At 32.9% G+C, this 18,980-nt stretch overlaps 1 protein-coding gene across 1 annotated transcript; it reads right to left on the bottom strand.

The window, feature by feature from the left end:
- Nucleotides 1-214: 214 nt before the first annotated feature.
- LOC132057470 (uncharacterized) lies at nucleotides 215-6,015 on the bottom strand. The gene is made up of 11 exons (XM_059450086.1): nucleotides 5,624-6,015; nucleotides 5,053-5,147; nucleotides 4,749-4,806; nucleotides 3,368-3,562; nucleotides 2,961-3,037; nucleotides 2,743-2,825; nucleotides 2,607-2,658; nucleotides 1,924-1,992; nucleotides 1,750-1,836; nucleotides 1,537-1,601; nucleotides 215-452 (listed from the first exon to the last, which is right to left on the bottom strand). The coding sequence occupies exons 1-11, from the start codon at nucleotides 5,766-5,768 to the stop codon at nucleotides 332-334; spliced, it is 1,047 nt and encodes a 348-aa protein (XP_059306069.1). The 5' UTR covers nucleotides 5,769-6,015; the 3' UTR covers nucleotides 215-331.
- Between the last annotated feature and the right edge of the window lie 12,965 nt (nucleotides 6,016-18,980).

Raw genomic sequence — 18,980 nt, 5'->3', positions numbered from 1 at the left:
CGACACAATTTGAATTAGTACCAAACAATAGAATCTCGTAAGGATCGAATGGTCCTATCCATCCCACCACAACATTTGGTGGAATTATTTTGGCACTTAATTTGCATATTACTTACATGCCAAAAGTAGTGTCCGTTAATTTCTTAAATTATGCACTCAAATCAATCCCTTCATATAAATAAAGTGAATGTCTTTCTGGAGTTTCAAGGAGAGATATGGGGAAAAAGAAGCTCCAATTGTATAGAAGTTCTATAATTCCAGAGTTTCTCTTGTATGGTTAAATAATGTGTGGATACATGTAATACAACTGAATCTTGATTTATACAACTACTCATGAAGCAGTAACATCATGTCTATGATCAGCCTGCTCTTCATCTTCATTAAGAAGTTTGTATCTTTGATCATCAGCAGTTGCTTCTTCAATAGCAGATGCACTAACAGGCTCTTTCTCCCTGTTGATGAACAAACAAGTAGTATTGTATAGCAACTCATCAAATAAAAAAACTATTAATAGATCAAAAATCCAAAGCTACTATTGTTAGATAAGTTGCTCGGACTCTCCAAAAATCTTGCTGCATCCGTTTGGGATCTTCCAAAAATGCACTACTTTTCCGAGGATCCGACATGCACCCGTCATCATTTTTGACGAGTCTGAGCGACATAGATTGTTAGAGTACAATGTTTCACTTTCTCCAATGCTTTTGACCAATTATGATGCACTCATGAAACTTTTCAACAATGACTAACAACCAAAGACAGAGCTAGGGGGCGCATTTACCAAACATCCATCCGCTAGAAAATTACACTGTATATAGAAGGTCAAATTTATAGTTATGTGTATATAAACGTCGAATTCACTTGGCTTCTTCGTATGTTTACTTATACTCTTAGCGAAATTTCTGGTACCGCCATTTATAGCAACCCAATGATTTCTTTTAGTTACAAAAGATAGTTTAGATTGGCCAGTAGAATGATCGGACGACGTGTTTCTGTGAACTCTCCAGCCTCCAACAATAGCAGGTAAAGGCTACTGTCATGAAGTCCAGAACTTGTAAACTACTGTCGTCTTAAATAAACTACCATTCTCTAATTTTTTTTTTAAGGTAACAATGGTATTCAGACTAGTTTCCGCACACCTTGACTACTCCACGGGTACTTGCTATCTCCTGCCAGAAAGGCAGCAGGTAACTATACCCACCAAGGCTTAGATATATGGGAAAAAATCACCTAGCATATTTGTCTTTCTTGGGATCTGGACCCTGATCTCTGAGGTTTCATTGCTCGGTGACACCCTTGGGTGCGATGTTCTAATTTGTTCTTCATGAAAATTAGTCTGATCAGTGAACTTGATGGCTTCGTTGTCCATGTTCTAATTCTGAATTGGGCAAACGTGTTCTACAAAAAGTGAACTTGGAGTATAATCGCTTTAGTATGAATTTTGCAATCAGTGTGTTATTAACCTCATCCCTGTTTAATATGATAACGCCAGAGTGTATAGTAATTGATGAGATAACAGATTCAAAGAGCATGACTTACGTTTTCGAGTATATGATCAACCCAGTAACCACAAGTGCAAAGGCTACAAAGTACAGCCATTCAACCTGCAATTTTCAACTATAAGTGATCAGCACAATATGTATGATGAAAATTGGCACGTCTACAATATGGATCAAGTAAAATAGAGACACGCTCTTGAATGGCGGAAGCCGTCAAAATTCATTGAATAGGGAAAAAAATGGATAAAAGTACCTTTTGCTTGTAGAAAAAGGTTCTAATTACAACTGCCCACACATCAGATGTGAGAAGAGATAGATTGAACAACGTTGATCCGCTCATCTGCATTTGAATTACCCTTCTGTTATGGTAATCAAATCTATTGCAATAGAATTAGTATTTGATGGAGCTATGAAAAGTAAGCTTTACTTTGAGAAGAAAGGGAACAAAGGTGTAGAACATAAAGCTTGCCACGGCATAGCCACAGAAAGCTAAAATCTGAAAGAAAAAGAAAAGGAACAATGTCAGATAGACTAATATGAGTCTTTATCTTTTATATTGAAGAATTAAGGCATTTCTTTACACTGCTTAACTTAAGAGATAAGGAGATCAAGAAATATGACCCAAATAGTTTCCAGTATTCCACATTCTACCTATTACAGGATTTGGTTAGGTATGGACACTTATGCCTTCGCAAATTGTACACACTTAATGTTTAGTAAGTAGCACAAAATGTAAACTTATGAAAACTATCAAGCTAAATTGAGTTGATTGAAACTTATGAAAACTGCATAACTCTGTCTACGTATGTCTTTTTGATAAATTAATTTTCATTTTTTGATTGTTTAAGTCTTGAATCATTATTTCAGACCAAATACTGCATGAGAAGTATGTGTGGGAGGAATATGAAAACTGGAAAAACACTTATCGTATGTTTCTGTAGGCAAAAGCTTGGACAGGTAGAACAGAATTAACTAAAGGGTTAAAGGATAGAAACTTGACAATACTGGCTCTGGTCTTCATGGAGATTCTCTTCTATAGAAGAAACATATAAAGGGACAAAAAACTATTTTAGAGGAGCGAACTAAGAAAACGACTCTTAAGTCACTTACAAGCTCTGGAGACCACTCGACTGATTCCAAACTCTTCCTTTCCAAGATTGGTCTGAGAGAAAGTTAAGTCGTTAATGCACGTCAATATTCCTCTGTGTTGGAAATGACAAAAACAGTTTTTAGGTAGAAAGGATACATCTCAATTATAGTAACAAGCAAGCCGAAAAGGCCAATCATGGAAACCACTTCGATACGATCTTTCTTTTTCACACAAAACTCCTGCACCAAAGCTAATTAAAGTTAAAACATACCATAAGTTTATCTATAAAAAAAGATACTCATGCTATATTTAGGGTAGCTACCCGATAGAAGGGAGACATTTGGAAAAATATGAAGAAACAATAAAATACCAACCTCACCAACATTGCTCATTGAGAAGAAAAATGTCCCTATTATGACAAATATATCACCAAGAAGAGGTTTGGAACCACCTGCAATTGAAAATGGTCGAAACATAAGGAAACTATGTAATTTCCTTAATTAGGCATCGTCCGGCCCAGTCCCCTCCCTGGTCCCCCCAACCCAGCCCCCCTCGGGCCAGGTATTAACCGGATCTGGCTGGACACAGGCCGACCCGGAGGCTTACTTCCCGCCTAGGAGTGGCAATTAGCTTCTCTCTGCCTCCCACCCTTTCTGTTCCTCTCAAGATAGAAGTCCTTTAGAGAACTCAAGGAAAGATGGGAAGTTGAAAAAATTTATCAAAGATGAGAAACCTTTTTCGTTTACGACTTAAATAAACCGTTTTAGGAAACAGAAAGTACCACTTCCACCACCGGCCTTAGAATCTGATAAAAGCACAAGTCCAAGACCACCTAAACATACTGCTGCACCAAAGAATTGCCATGAAGAATATCGTGTGCCCAAAAATAGCCACGTCAAAATTATCACCCAAGCTATTGTCCAGCAATCCAGTATGGTTACACTGGTGATTGATGAATACTGATATGCTTTATTTACTGCAATATATTCAATGGAAGTTAATTTCATATCCTGGATAATTATGACTACATTAAAGTTCTAGATGTCCTAGTTCTCATTATGTACACAAATTATTGAACAGAAGATTGCAAACTACGTAAATTAAGGTTCTTTAGAGAGGGAAAGAGAAAAACAAAGAGGCATGTATTATAAATCTTGACAAGTGTTTTAAGAGACATGAATGTAATAGGTAGAGGTCAAACTTCTCTATTAGTTGGACTTTGCACCAAAGATATGAAATTCCAGATGTTAAATCTTAGCTTAGGAGGGTGACTAGATCTACTGTTATTTCGGTTTTTTTTTTTTCTTTTTGTTCTTATTTTCTAGTTCCTTTTCGAACTGGCCAAAGCTTGTAAAACTCCTCTTAGCTCCCAAGTAAAAATAGGTTATTTACTCATAAAACTCCTCTTAGCCCCAATCATCCAAATGTCTTTGCATCATGAATTCTTGTCTTTTTTTATTTACACGATGTCCTGTTCTCAAGTATGCTATTGCTTCGAACTACTGTATCTGGTAAATTATCTACGAATGGATGAAAAAAGGTAGGCTTTGGGAAATATATAAAAGGGAACACCTGAATAAGCTGGAACTTGCCTATTCTCAAAGTTCTTACTACAAAACTTTGATCTAACACTTAATTTGCAGTTAAGTAGAGTATTAGCATCAGTTAGCTGACATGCACTGAAAAAGCTGAAGTTTCTCCAAAACTAAGTTCCAAACCTTAAATTTCATAAACAAAAGGAAATTTGAGGATATCTATTGCATAAATAGATGGCACTTCACTTCAACGTCCAATGGGTTATGGAAATTTTCAACGTTGCAAACGGGATTAAGGGGTCGTTTTGCTTGTTGGTTAGGACTTAGGAAGTGAATCATTCATGTATTAGACTAGCATAACTAGTACCTTGTTTGGTAACATTTTAGTTGCTATACATAAAATTTAGCATAACTAAAACAGGTATAATCAGTTCATGTATAATTATACACGGTAGAGGATGGAATAACTAATACATGAAACTAATCCCTATATTTCTAATACCTGTATAACTCTAACCAGAAACCAAACAACCCCTAATGGTTCAAGAGTTCATTTAGTGCACGGATAGCTTTAGATTAATATGTGCAAAGCAGAGAAAATGTTCATTGAGTGGATAACTGCCTTACCAAGAAAATTTCCCTGGACATCAGCTAAACCTAAAAGGGCATACCAATACCAAGGAACCTGCAAGCTCAAGACAACATTCAATTGGTAACCATAATGTAAAATTTAAAACCAATTTCCCTAAACAAAATCATACTCATAAACTATTCGTTATCGGTACATTGTTTGAGGAAATACTCAAAACAACATTCAACAAAATCCATAACTATAAGCATAAGAATGAACAAATTTTAATGAGTTGTTCACAAATTTGTTTTCTTAGTTAGGTAGCTATGTCAAAATGATTCTTGAATAGTAAGAAAATACCTGTAATTTCTGCCTCCTGTAAATCATGATGCCTCCATACACCAAAGCTATTGCTGTATAAGATAAGAATGACAGGGAAAGTGGAGTATTTGCACCTACAAATTCACACAAAAACTACCAATTATCAAAATGCTTCTCAGCTATCAAGATTCTTTAATAAACAAATCCCCATTAAGCCCAACCACATAAATCATAATAATCCAAATTCTCCAGCCTAAAACAAGTAAACTCACCAACAAAATGCAAACCAATAACCAAAGTGCTTCTAATCTATCAAGATTCTTTAAAGAAGAAAACCCCATTTAACCAAACATCATAAATCACAACAATTCAAATCCTCCAACCAAAAACAAGTAAATGCACTTACACAATACAAACCAACAATCAAAATGCTTCTAAGTTCTAATCTATCAAGATTCTTTAATAAACAAAACCCCATTTAGCTTAACAAAATCAATCACAATAATTCAAATTCTCCAACAGAAAACAAGCAAATTACAACCCCTCCCCCCACCAACCCCCCCCCCCCGCCCTCCCCCAACCCCTTCAAGTCAAAAAAATTAAAACTTACCAAGATTTGCCACTAGAGAAGAAGTGAAACTCATAAGGGCCATAACAAAAGATACTACTTGACCCAAAAACAAAGGGTAAAAAATCTTCACTACGCTTTCATAATTACTCCACCAGCTACTGCTATCCATAGCTAAAACTACCATAAAAATGTAAACTTTCCAGAATTGACAGAAAAAAATTAATTAATAGAAGCTAGAGTTAAAAAGAACTTCTATAATGGATAAAACAGATGAAAAAAGCACTAAAGAAAGATCTTTGATGTAAAAATGGAGTCTTTTTTAGTCTATAATATTATTGGAGTTACTGTCTATCACAGTTCTCAGCTGATGTTTGAAGGAAAAGAGTCTCCTTTTTGTGGGTATTGACCAGAAAATAATACTATTTCATAAAATATATAAAAATAATATTAGTAACAGAGTTAGTACTAAGAAGTGGATATTACTATTATACAAGAAAAGAAAGACAGAAATGGCATACCAATGGCGGGAGTTATCCACCATTCTACCTAACGGTCAGAGCAGGTTCATATTGTTAAAAAGACTTTCCTAATTATGAATCGCTTACATATGTCAGGTTCCATGCATGTTTACCTATCTCGGATTCGAGCGTAAGATAAAATTCTTGTAAACAAATTGCATATTTTATTTAGTAACAGCCCGTTTGGATTAGCTGAAAAAAAAGTGGTTTTTAAGCATAAGTGCTTAAAGTATTTTTTAAGTGCTGAAAGTTATTTTATAAATAAGCAGTTACGTATTTGGATAAAAGTGCTTAATGGGTTTTTAGAAGTAAAGGTAGTATTGGAATTAATATGAAATATAAGAGATAGAATAGTAAAGTTGTTAGTCAAATCAAAATGGCTTTTAAGCCAAAAAAAAATATAAGTTGGGTTGAGTAACTTCTTAGTTTTGGCTTATTTTAAGCACTTTTTAACTTAATTTAAGTTGTTTTCTATTTTTACCAAACATCGAAATAAATTAAAATTGGCTTATAAGATGGTTTGACCAACTTATAAGTCAATCCAAACGGGCTCTAAGTTGATGAATGTATTGGTTTGTTGATGAATGTATTGGTTTAAGTTACTATATTTATAAATTGGATCTTTTTCGTGTGCGTTAGAGTTACTGTCTTACTATCTCCGTATATTTTTATATTGTCAAAGTCGTTGGAGCAACGATAAAGTTATCTCCCTGTGATATATACAGGTCAGGGGTTCGAGCCGTGAAAGCAGTCACTAAATGCTTGCATTAAAATAAATTGTCTACATCACACTCCATAGAGTACATCTTTTCTCCGAACCCTGATAACGAGAAATGTTTTGTGTACCGGGCTGCCTTTTCTTACGGTGAGCAAAACACAAGATAAATTAAAGAAATCAATTAATCAACAAGGCTAATTGCTTATCCCTCTTCAACTTGTTTTGCGCATTTAAGTATGCGTTTTTATATAAAAAAATCTGTGAGATTGTCGGGTTCAAGATTTATGTAATCACGCGGGTGTATACAATTACTGAAGATTTAACTCATATAGCAATCTGTATTAATGCTCAGGTAAAAAAAAAAAACATTTTTATTACCTAATTTGCACTTTGAAAAGAATATGACTACACATTACTAAATTTTAGGGCCTTCATGGCCTATCTGTCCTTCTTTTTTGGGGGAACTTTCATAAATATACGATATGTGAGAGTTAATTATATAATATACAACTAATTTAGATATTACAAATTATGCAACTTAATGCTAAAAATAAGGAGATTATTGTTATGAATAAAAGCTAAAAATAAGGAGATACCCTATATTAGTGATAACATAATTAAATGCATATAAAAACACAATAATTGCTTACCTAAAAAAGTTCAAGCACAATCTACTTACAAGCTAATTCATGAATTTTAACAACAACAACAACAATATACCCAGTTGAATCCCACAATGTGGGGTCTGGAGAGGGTAAAGTGTACGTAGACCTTACCCCCACCTTGGAACCCTCGACTCAAAAGAAAACAAGGAAAATAAGGGAAGAGAGTTAGATACGGACAAGCATACCAAAACAATGCGAAAATGAGAAATAGCAAGAGCAAGGAAGTCATGATAAAACAGCAAAGATAGACAAGACCCAATATATAGAAGCAGGGTAAAAATACTCCTAATACGAGATAGGAAACCTCGCGGCGCCCCACTAGCCCTCCGCCCTGATACTCAACCTCCACCCCCTCTTATCACTGGTCATGTCCTCGGTAAGCTGAATTAGCGCCATGTCCTGCCGAATCACCTCTCCCCAGGCCTTCTTTGGCCTACCCCTCCCTTTCTTCAGGCCCACCACTGTCATCCTCTCACACCTCCTCACTGGCACATCAACGCATTTCCGCTGCACATGGCCGAACCACCTCAACCTCCCTTCCCGCATCTTATCCACCATAGGGGCCATACCCACCTTATCCCGAATCATTTCATTTCGAATCCTATCTCTCTTGGTATGCCCGCACATCCATCTTAGCATCCGCATCTCAGCTACCTTCATCTTCTGGACATGAGCTTTCTTAACTGGCCAGCATTCCGTCCCATACAACATAGTCAGTCTAACAAAAAAAATGGTTAATTCATGAACAATTATATTATTGTATTTGTTATATATATACACACACATACATATATATACAATCAAAATTCTCTATAGTTGCCATTCGTTATAACAACATTTTACTATAACGACCTGATTTTCTGCGGAACCGATTTTTCATGTTATATTTTACTTCTCTATAACAGCATTCTGCATATAACAACAATGGCATCCATTATAGCAGTACACTCTTTGTAAAATAACCTCTCTATAACAGTCATAGTCAAATAGCGTGTAATAATATTTTGTAAGAAATATATTATGAGACAAGAAAAGTGTCGATGAAGAGCCTCAACCCTCGCTACTTGGAGATAGAAGAGTCAAATGTTAAGCACTTAGACTAAAACCTTCAAGCTTGGAAAGCTATTGAATTTCCTTTTGCTGAAAGTTTGGACAAATTTTTCGTCAGTTCAAGCGTTATATTATCACTAAGAGACTAGAATTTACGAAATAGCCTATAATTTTAGAGTTCTTACGTCAAACTTGAAATATCTAAATTCTCAATTATTTTAAAATGCATATGTTCCATATATTTTAATTCTTTATCTGTGTGGTACAACTAGTTATGGATTTAGTAGTAATTTATTAGTCTTTTCAATTTTTAATTTATGAGATATGAAAATCAATTGAGATTTTAAAATTTACAAGTATATTGTTTTCGTTTGTAACATAAAAAGTACAAAAAGTTAATTGTTTGCGTACTTTTCTTTATAACAGCTAAATGAGATCTAAATATCAAATGCCAATATACATGCATAACAGCACCTCACTATAGTAGCCATGAAATTTCCGAACAAACGCTGCCACTATAGAGAGGTTTGACTGCATTATTCCATCTATATATTGTAGATTGTATATTATATACTATATATGTTATTGTAGAGTAGAATTGGTTGACACGTATAGTAATATATTCATATATTATGTTTATTGTAATATTATATACTATATACACAAAAGGTATCATTATATTATATACTATATATATAATATACAAACTTAAATATACTAATTTCCACTATTATATCCAGAAATATTTGGTTATCATCTTTTCAGTTAAATTTGTCAATTTGAATATACCATATATTTTTTAGGTATATTTTCATGTACTTTTCTTATACCATATATCATATCTTTTCATGTACTTTTCTTAATATTAATATATTCAAATAATTTTTTTAATCACAAAAAATAATTGCATCAGTCATCAAGTAAAAATAAAAAAATAAAAAAAATATAGAGGAGGGAATATGGGATTTGAAGTTGATTTTATTTATTTGGAAAATTACATTCTCTCTTATGTCCTTTTCATAATTTTTTTTTTTTTTTGGGCGAGGGGTGGGGGTGGGGGGTAAAAAGTGGATGCATTAATGTGAGTAACTCCTAAAATTAAGTATTATTGATATTTTAGGGATGTAAAAAGTTGTATTTTTGTAATTAAAAAGTTAAAATTTTGAATAAGTTGTATTTATGTAAATTTTAGAAAGTAATTGTAATCTTTTTAATTACTATTTCAAAAGTTGTATTTGTGTGACTTTCCCGTTTTTTGTTTTTCTTCTTTTCTTACTTTTTTCTTTTCAGATCTGTCACAAGTTTATTGATGGGTCAATTGCCTTTTGTCCCTATCTTGTGTTGGTTTTAATTTTTGTCCTTCAAATGGGTTGGTCCTTAATTTTTGCACTTCAAAATCGAACTTATGCCTAGAGAGGCATAAGTTACGCATCATAATATTCACAAATCGTGTCAACGTCTTTAAAAGAACTTATGCTCCGCTAGGCATAAGTTCGATTTTGAAGGACAAAATTAAAAACTAGCCCATTTGAAGGGCAAAAATTAAAGACTAGTCCATTTGAAGGACAAACCGTGCAAATATTATCGGGCAATTCGCAGTAATGCCCTTATTTTGGAGTGGTCTTTAATTTTTTGCCATCAAAATGAAAGTGTTTAACTTTTGCCCTTCACCTAAAACCTCAGGGTTCTAGGTTCGAACCCCTGCTCAGGCAAAAATTAAAAAAAAAAATCGTTAGGCAGAGGTTGCCTACAAACTCTGCCCCATCGGACATAGTTTGCCTGCAACATTCTACCTTAAGGTAGAGTTTTGCAGTCAAACTATTCTTTAGCAAACTCTACTTAAGGTACCTTGCAAAACTTTGCTTCAAAATTCTGCCTTAAGGCAAAATTTTACCTTGTGTAGAATTCTGTCTTAAAATTCTGCTTTAAGGCAGAGTTTCGCAGGCAAAACTTTGTCTTATGAATTCAAGTTCTACTTAGCGAAATTTTTTAAAAATTTTGATTAAGCGGGGGTTCGAACCCAGAACTTAGAAATTTTAGGCGAAGGGCCAAAATTAAAGACCAACAATGAGGGACAAAAATTTAAAGACCAATTCATTTGAAGGGCACTCCGCACAAAAAAAGCATTATTATCCTTTTTTTTTTTTTTGCACAGATTGTCCTTCATTTGAGGTGGTCTTTAATTTTTGTCCTTCAAATTGGTGGTCTTTAAGTTTTTCCCTTCGCCTAATAGCCGAGGTTGTGGGTTTGAATCCCAACTCAGGAAAAAAATAAAAATCGCAAGCGAGTGCCCGCCTATACAGTTGCCTTAAGGCCCAAGTCGCTCTTGCATAGGTAGAGGCAGAATTTGGGCCTTCAGGATAAAAGTTAGGGGAAGTTACATAAATACAAATAAATAAGTAAAATATTTCGTAATCTACAATTATTAACTAAATTACATAATCTACAATATATACTCTATAGTTAGGGTATACATATGATTTTATACCATAAATAAAATTATGTTGCTATGAATAAAAGACTAATAATAAGGAGTTTCCTATATTAGTGATAACCAAATTAAATACATATGAGAACACATTAATTACTTTTCTAAACATCTCAATATACTCAGCTAGGATTTTAATCCATAAAATAGTATACTACTGTTTATACGATATATATTATACAATTCCTTGAACAAGTATATATATTCTTGTACTTATATATTACGTATATTTCACTATTTTATATTATATATATATATATATATGTATATATATATTAACTAGTAAATACTATATATAAAATAATTTCTTATGTACGATAAACAAAAAGTATTATATATATATATATATAGACACACACACATATCACATACATTATTGTATATATTAAGCATATATTGTTTGTTATATTAAATATATACAAATATAAATTTATTTGAGTTAATTTTCCTATTTCATGGAAGAGAAAGAAAAAAATTGAATAATTAATATGTGATGGCAGAAAGGAAGCCAAGTTTTATGGGATGGGGTAACAATTATTAATTAAGATCTTATTTTAGTGTCAATCCATAAGTAATTATTTTATTCTTTCTATATATTGTATATTGTATATTTTATATGTTATTGTAGAGTACAATTGGTTGGCAAGAATAGAAAGAATATATCCATATATTAGGAATATCGTAGTACTATATACTATATACACAAATAATATTATTATATTATATACTATATATAATATACAAACTTAAATATACTAATTTCTACCATTATATTCACAAATATTTTGTTATCGGCTTTTCGATTAAATATACCAATTTGAATATACCATATACTTTTTAAGTTATAATTTCATGTACATTTCTTATACCATATCTTTTCATGTACTTTTCTTAATATTAATATATTCAAATAATTTCTTTTAGTCACAAAAAAATAATTGAATCATCATCAGGTGAAATTAAAAAATGAAGAATAAAAAGGGGGAAATGAAAGAAAAAAAGTCTTTTTAAAACGGTAGATGGAATATGGAATTTGAAGTTGATTTGTTATGTTTATTTGGAAAGTTACATTCTAATAATTTGAAAGAAAGAGAAAGCAAAAAGTGGATATGCATTAATGGTAGTAACTCCTAAAATTAAGTATTATTAATATTTTAAGAATGTAAAAAGTTGTATTTTTGTAATTAAGAAGTTAAAATTTTGAATAAGTTGTATTTATGTAATTTTATAAAATTAATTGTAATCTTTTTAATTACCATTTGAAAAAGTTGTATTTGTGTGACTTTCCCTAAAAGTTAAAGATCACCAATTTGAGGGATCAAAATTAAAGACCACCTCCAGCGAAAGACAATCCTGCAAATTTTCCATTATTGGCAATTTGCAGGATTGCCTTTCGCTGGGGGTGGTCTTTAATTTTACCTCAAAATGGTGGTCTTTAAACGACGGTGGCAAGACAGTGCGATCACACCGTGTGGCAAATTTCGCATATAAAATGCCTAGGATCAGCGGAAATTTGCATGGGCAGAAATTCTGCGGCAGCCCAAATTAATGCTCAAGCTGGATTTTTTTTTTTTAATCGAAATGGGTTCGAGCTTAATAACCTTGGGGTGTTAGGCGAGGGGTAAAATTTAAAGACCACCAATTTGAAGGGCAAAAATTAAAGACCACTCCAAATAAAGGGCAATCCGCGCAAAAAAAAGATTATCCACGGCAGACTTTGATCAGGGCCCAAAGTTTATAACCCAACTCCAAAGGGCTTTTAGCCCATTAGATAGCCCACTTAGCTACCAAACAAAACAAAAAGGAGAAAGAGAGTTCCACCATCAGATATCCTATTTCTCTTCATTAATTAGTTTCAAAAAACCTTTGGGGAGAAGACAACTAAGTCTTGTAGATGCATTGGCACCCAATTAAATTTAAATTCGCGCCAAGAAATTCCACATTTAGAAAAGGCGACTCCATATCCAAGCTAGAGCCCGAGACCTCTAGTTAAAAATAAAGAAGTATACTTACCGCTTCACCATAATAATTGTTTGTTTTTTTCCTTTTATAGTTCTTTAGTATCAAGAGGTAAATTCAAATATCAAAACTTGTTTCGATATTTTACTGATATGCGTAAACAAAATTATGGATTGAATTGGTTGATAATGAGTTCGACTGAATATTTTGAGAACTAAGATTGATGAAATTAGTATGGAACTCATGGAAATTCTTCAATTTGAATGAAATAAGGATATATAAGATTAAGCAACGGTGAATAAATACCTAAGTTTGAGCACCCATGTGTAGTTAGCAACACACATCTATAAAAGTTTGAACAATTGAGCATTTTTTACACGATAGAAGTTTGAGTTGAGCCAGATTAATAGATAGTGGGACAATTGGTAATTCGGGCAGTGAAAAGGCTTAACATATAGCTCAATATGAAATCGGTTACCATCCTCATAACCGAGCTCTGATCATAGAAATCTCGAATTTCTAATAAGTATCATAAAAGATTGACTATAGTTCGATCTAAGTAAGATAGTTATTGTCTTATTGATATCGATTGATTCTAGATTGTTTGAACAAGTAAATCCTACGCCTGCGAGCATCCATTATTTGTTTAGTGATTTTGATGCATTAAGCAAAAATCGAGTGACTATTGATAAAATTAACGTCTTGAGTTAATGGCATATTCTTTAAATAAAAGTAAATATACTTCAAAGACTCCTCAGCAACTTCTACAGTTAAGTCACTTTCAACAACAAATCTCTATGTACAGTATCCACAAATACATGACATTAAAGATATTCTCGATATGTCTATATTCAAAAAAAATTATATTCCAACATAAAAAGAAAAATTGAAAAAACTCTCTACTGCAGAACCAAATCTCTAGTGATAATAGTCGGTTGCACTTTGGCTCAGATGGCAGTGGCATAGTGATGACTTTAATTGCTAGCACATGACTTAGTTATTTCTAGTGATCATGATAGTAATAAATGAATGGTTCTTCATTTTTTTTTTATTTTTTTATTTTTTTAAATTTTTTTATCTTATGACAAGCCCCCAACAAAGTTTATGTGAATCTTCTAAATGACTGCAGGTTCCTACTAAGGGCTCTGAACCACCTGCTCATTATACACATCTACCGTGAGGCTAATGGAGTGCATGCCAGGTCTAGGAGATGTTAATCAGAGGTCACGAAGGTTCTTCATATCGTCGTTTGACTACTACATGCAACTACAAGCCAGCATGAAGCACAAGGGATGATTTTAGTTAACAATACTACTAATAGTACTTTTACTTCCAGTTTTGTTATATGGCACCACCTATTAATGGCAATCGGGTTTTGTATCCCCCTAACCCAACAAATATGGCTTCAATGCCACTACGTATATAAATGGACGATTTAATATAATGACGCCATTTATATGATCGGGAGATATAAACTTTATGGATTCAAAATCCTTTCAGGATTCTTAGTTGAACCCGTTGTATATTAAAAATTATGGGTTCATGCCTACTGTTTATTGCAATTTTAATAAATTTTTACACATAACTTTATGCTCCGCGTCGAAAGTTAGGGTTTCAATTGAATCCCCACCTTGAATGCAACATATGCAGGGGCGAATCTATGTATAAAAAATGGGTCACGTGAACCCATGATCACCCGACTAAACTCAGTATATTACGTATATAGTACTTAAAGTATATGTAATATTTAACTGAAGGAACACATAATCAAACTGGACCAAGTGGACCACTGGTTAAGTGTTGGGTTTTAACCCTTAAGGTTGCGCGATCAAACCCAACTAAATGCATTTTTGCGCCTTTAAAAAAAAAAGCATTCTTTAATATTTTTTATATTTTATCTTAAAAACAATTGTGAATCTATCCTCTTGAAATCTGAATTCGTCTCTGTATGTACGGCCATCCGGCCGGTAAGGTCCAATGCTCTCTTGTAGTGTTTGTTTTGAAGTAATAAAATGCGAAAAGACAAAAAGGAAAAAAGAGACATGCATGCACTTGTATTAAATTGTATTGAGTTGGCCATATTCGACTACCTTACAGTCTCTGAGAATGTTTGATTTTGTATCCTTCTCCTTTATGTAGTCATTTTCTGAATTTTAATATCCAATATAAAGGTTAATATCAAGAGCTTTTTCTTGATATGGGGTGAAAAATATTTATGGTTTACTTTAGATTATAAGGTTAAATTTAATTTTTTTTGAAAAAAAAATTCTATTTCCAGTTAAACAACATCATGTAAAATAAAACAAGTAAAATACTACAGGCAAAGGGCTAGAGTTAATTCCAATCAATTTTGTAAATATATCCGTACATAAAATTCAAAGAATCCAATTTTAAAAAGTTTTAACTTAAAAATTTCTTATGATTGATCAAACTTTTCACGCGGAATCCATCGTTTTCAGGATTCTTTCATAGAAATCACTAAAAAAGATATTTATATATTCAAATATTTTAAAATATTTGAGAGAAATGTGATTAAAGAAGAACGTTTTTCACTCCCTAACTAATAATTTTGCCACATAAATAGAGGGGTGCTTCTCCATCAAAGCTCTATAAAATGGACAGGACCATTTTGGCTCCTATCTGCTTCTCTTTATTCCAAAATGTCAGTTTTTCCTTAATAAAAGGGAACAAACTAAGTTATTTTCTAAAAATTATCTTTCTGCTAGTGGCCTTGACTTTGAACGTTAAATTTTAGTTCTGGAGGTCCATAAACGTGAGGGGTATGTTAAAGACACTCATCTAAAAGTAATTAAAATTGTAATCCATTAATAGTTTAATTTTAAAATGAGATGATATGTACTTTGGATATGGTACATGCAATGTACAAACATCCTAGCTCCGAGTCTCATTGTCACATATTATCTTGACCCATAAAAAAGAATCAAACCCCCACTTGAGAGAACGTGTTGAAGATATTGTTAAGTAAATACAAGAATGTTCGTCTTAATAGTTTCAACTTTCAAATGAGATCGTCTCACGCTACAACAATCACTCCACCAAAAGAAAAAAGCAGAGAGAACAAAAAGTTTTAATTAGGAAGGTAAGAATTTAAATTACACAAGTCTCAGAAAAAACTTCATCCACGGAGGCGCTGATACGAACCCAACAAGCACAAGGCCTTTCACAAGAAGTCAAGCAAGAGAACTTCAAGAGTTGCAAGCCTTGTTCATGAAAAAGGATGCCTTGGAGGAGATTGGAGAGAAGATTACGTGGATTTACAACGTTTGGGAGTTAGGCATTGGAAGAGGCTGGTAAAAGTGGCTAGAAGCGCAAAATGCTAAAAGTGTATGCCGTTATGGGGCAAGATTGCAATTGGAGGTCATACTTGCAAGTTATAGGGTTAGAATGGCAATTGGAGGACATAATTGCAATGGCGCTGATGTAACTTCGAAGACCCGTGGGTATTTTTTGCAAAAGAGCCTTGTCATATGGCCTTTTGGTGTAATAGGCATTAGTATAAATAGTTCTTTTTATCCATTTGGGAAGACTCAGCTTGGATATTGTGTGAATTCATATTTTGGAGAGATTTAGTTATCTAGATAGTTTGTTTAGTTGATTATTGACTAATGTATTTCAGTTGTGCATTGAATTGCAAGTTCCATTGAATTCATATTAGGTTGCTCATTTGTAGAATCAATTGAGTCCTCTCATTGAATTCAAATTGCTTAGGTTCTTAGGATTGAATCAAATTGGGAGGGATTGGGTTTGACATACCCAATTTCGCCCATAGATTCATTATCCTTTGGGTCTAGTATCTATCCTTCTATCTCCTCTTTTCCAATTTTTCCAAATTCCTTTTATTTTCTTTGTTGTTTTTGAATTCTTAGAGTTTCCCTAGGTTGAATCTTATCAGGCGTAGACGTGAGGGAGCGTATTGAGACATTATATTAAATAATTAAAAAATTTCCCTACCTAACAGTTTCAAATTTTAGATGAGATGGTAATATACTTCAATATGGTACCAGAGTAAACAAATATTGGGTTTGAGTATCACCATCACTCATTAACTTGGCTCATAAAAAAAGTCAGGTTCACACCTGAAGGGACATGTTGAAAACATTATTAAGTAACTAAAACAATGCTCGTTTCAACAGTTTAGACGTTCAGCGTTTCAACAATCTCTCTCCACCCGAAAAGAAAAACACAAACTGATTACCTGCTACAATAAGGTAAATGTAACCTATGACTTCTAGAAATGTACGAATTTTCAGAAAGGAGGCCGCTTAGAATCCCAGTTTGAAGTGCTTGTAGGAAGCTATTTCCCACATATTTTCGTCAGAAAGCCCACTACCCACAACGTTTTGACTGGAACGTGCCCACTACCCACAACGTTTTGACGGGAACGTGCAAGAGAAATATACATATTTTTAGTATAAATTCTTTACTCCTTTCGTTCAGTATACGGGACATTATTTAGTTATTAATCTTTTTTTAAGAAAATGGTATCTTTTTTAAGTTTGAAAATACTTTTTGTGACACTCATGACGATACTCGACCAACGAGGACAGGTTATTACACAGTAGGACTGACAGGCTTCTCAACTGGCAAACTTATGAAATAAGAGGGGCACATGATACCTTAGACAAATCCTACATTGGAATGGGAGATTAAATCAAGAGTTTTATAAGGCATATCAACATATTTCATATGGAACACATGCTTTGGCTCGATGATTATGTAGCCCAAGGGACTAGTAAGTGAGGCCCGTTGGGCCAAGGTGAAAAATACGTGTCATAGGCTTGGGCTATGACGATTTTAATTTTAACTTTATATTTTACTTTTAATGACAAGTTTTATATCCACACAAAAATCATGACATATTTAAGATCAAAAATTTTAAAAAAAATCTTCATTTACTTTTTTTATTTCCAGTTAAAAATTCCGCCATTTTTTCTTCTTCCTTGATATAAGTTCTCGTTTATAGTTTTAAAATGAAACAATTTATCGCAAAGCATGGATACTTGCAAAATCCCAAAATAAATGTCTATCATGTGGCATCAACATCGCTGAATCCTATATCATTATCTCAGATTGTCGACTATTCTTATGATTTCTTCCATTTATTTCCTTTTGTTAATTCAAATGGAGATAAAGTTGAGGTTAGTAAGATGACATATTTTGACAAAATGAATTTTTCAAATTATATTTGGGAGGTGCTATTCAGGCAGCATGAAGTACAATATTTAAGTGAAGAGGAACTTAGAAAGATTCAAATACGTTTTAAAAGAGAGGTCGAATAGTTGAAGCACTTCAGCAAGCCGGTATGTGTGATATATTTCAATTTATATGTCTTTTTTTTTTTGTGTATATTTAGTAATTTTTTAATTTCAACATCTCATCGCATGATATGCTTAAGGCCCCCAAAATATAAAAGACATTTTTTTACTTATCATCATTAGTTTAAAAATCACAAAATTCAAAAATTTCCCTTATATTCTCAAACTTGGGGTTTAAGTTAAACTACTTAGAAACATAAAATAAAACGAGGAGGGAAATTATCTAATTTGACTAACATTAGTGTTCAATTTGTAGTCTAGACAAAGATTATCACTTTCTATTTAAGCATTTGAATAACCTTAAAAGACGTAATCTTAGTAGGAAAGACATAAATCGCCAAAAAGGAAAACAAAAATAAGAGGCGAAAAACGAGTGAATCTTAGATTTTTATGGATTTCACATAGTTAGAATTAATTATTACTACTAGAAACTATATATATGCACCTTATGTCCAATTTTATATAGCAAATTTTTTTTAATCTATCCCGAAAAGAATGATACTTTTTTATATTCACAAATAACTTTACTTTAAACTTTCTCCATTAATTTTACCTAATTTGATGAAATATATAATCCCAAAAATCATGTTTTTTTTATCCCCCCCAAATTTTTAAAATCCTTTTCCCTTTAATTTTTTTAAAAATTCCCCATCCCAGTCAAT

Source organism: Lycium ferocissimum, chromosome 5 (genome assembly GCF_029784015.1).
Source record: "Lycium ferocissimum isolate CSIRO_LF1 chromosome 5, AGI_CSIRO_Lferr_CH_V1, whole genome shotgun sequence".
In the NCBI taxonomy this organism is placed as follows: Eukaryota; Viridiplantae; Streptophyta; class Magnoliopsida; order Solanales; family Solanaceae; genus Lycium; species Lycium ferocissimum.
This window is presented reverse-complemented; position numbering and strand designations above follow the sequence as displayed.

Bases quoted from the DNA above. Each gene is read 5' to 3' on its own strand.
- LOC132057470 (XM_059450086.1), bottom strand. From the start codon at position 5,768: ATGGTAGTTTTAGCTATGGATAGCAGTAGCTGGTGGAGTAATTATGAA. The intron at 4,807-5,052 runs GTATTTTCTTAC...TTGAGCTTGCAG, and splicing joins ACAGGAGGCAGAAATTACAG to GTTCCTTGGTATTGGTATGC. The intron at 2,826-2,960 runs GTTGGTATTTTA...GCTTTGGTGCAG, and splicing joins CAATGAGCAATGTTGGTGAG to GAGTTTTGTGTGAAAAAGAA.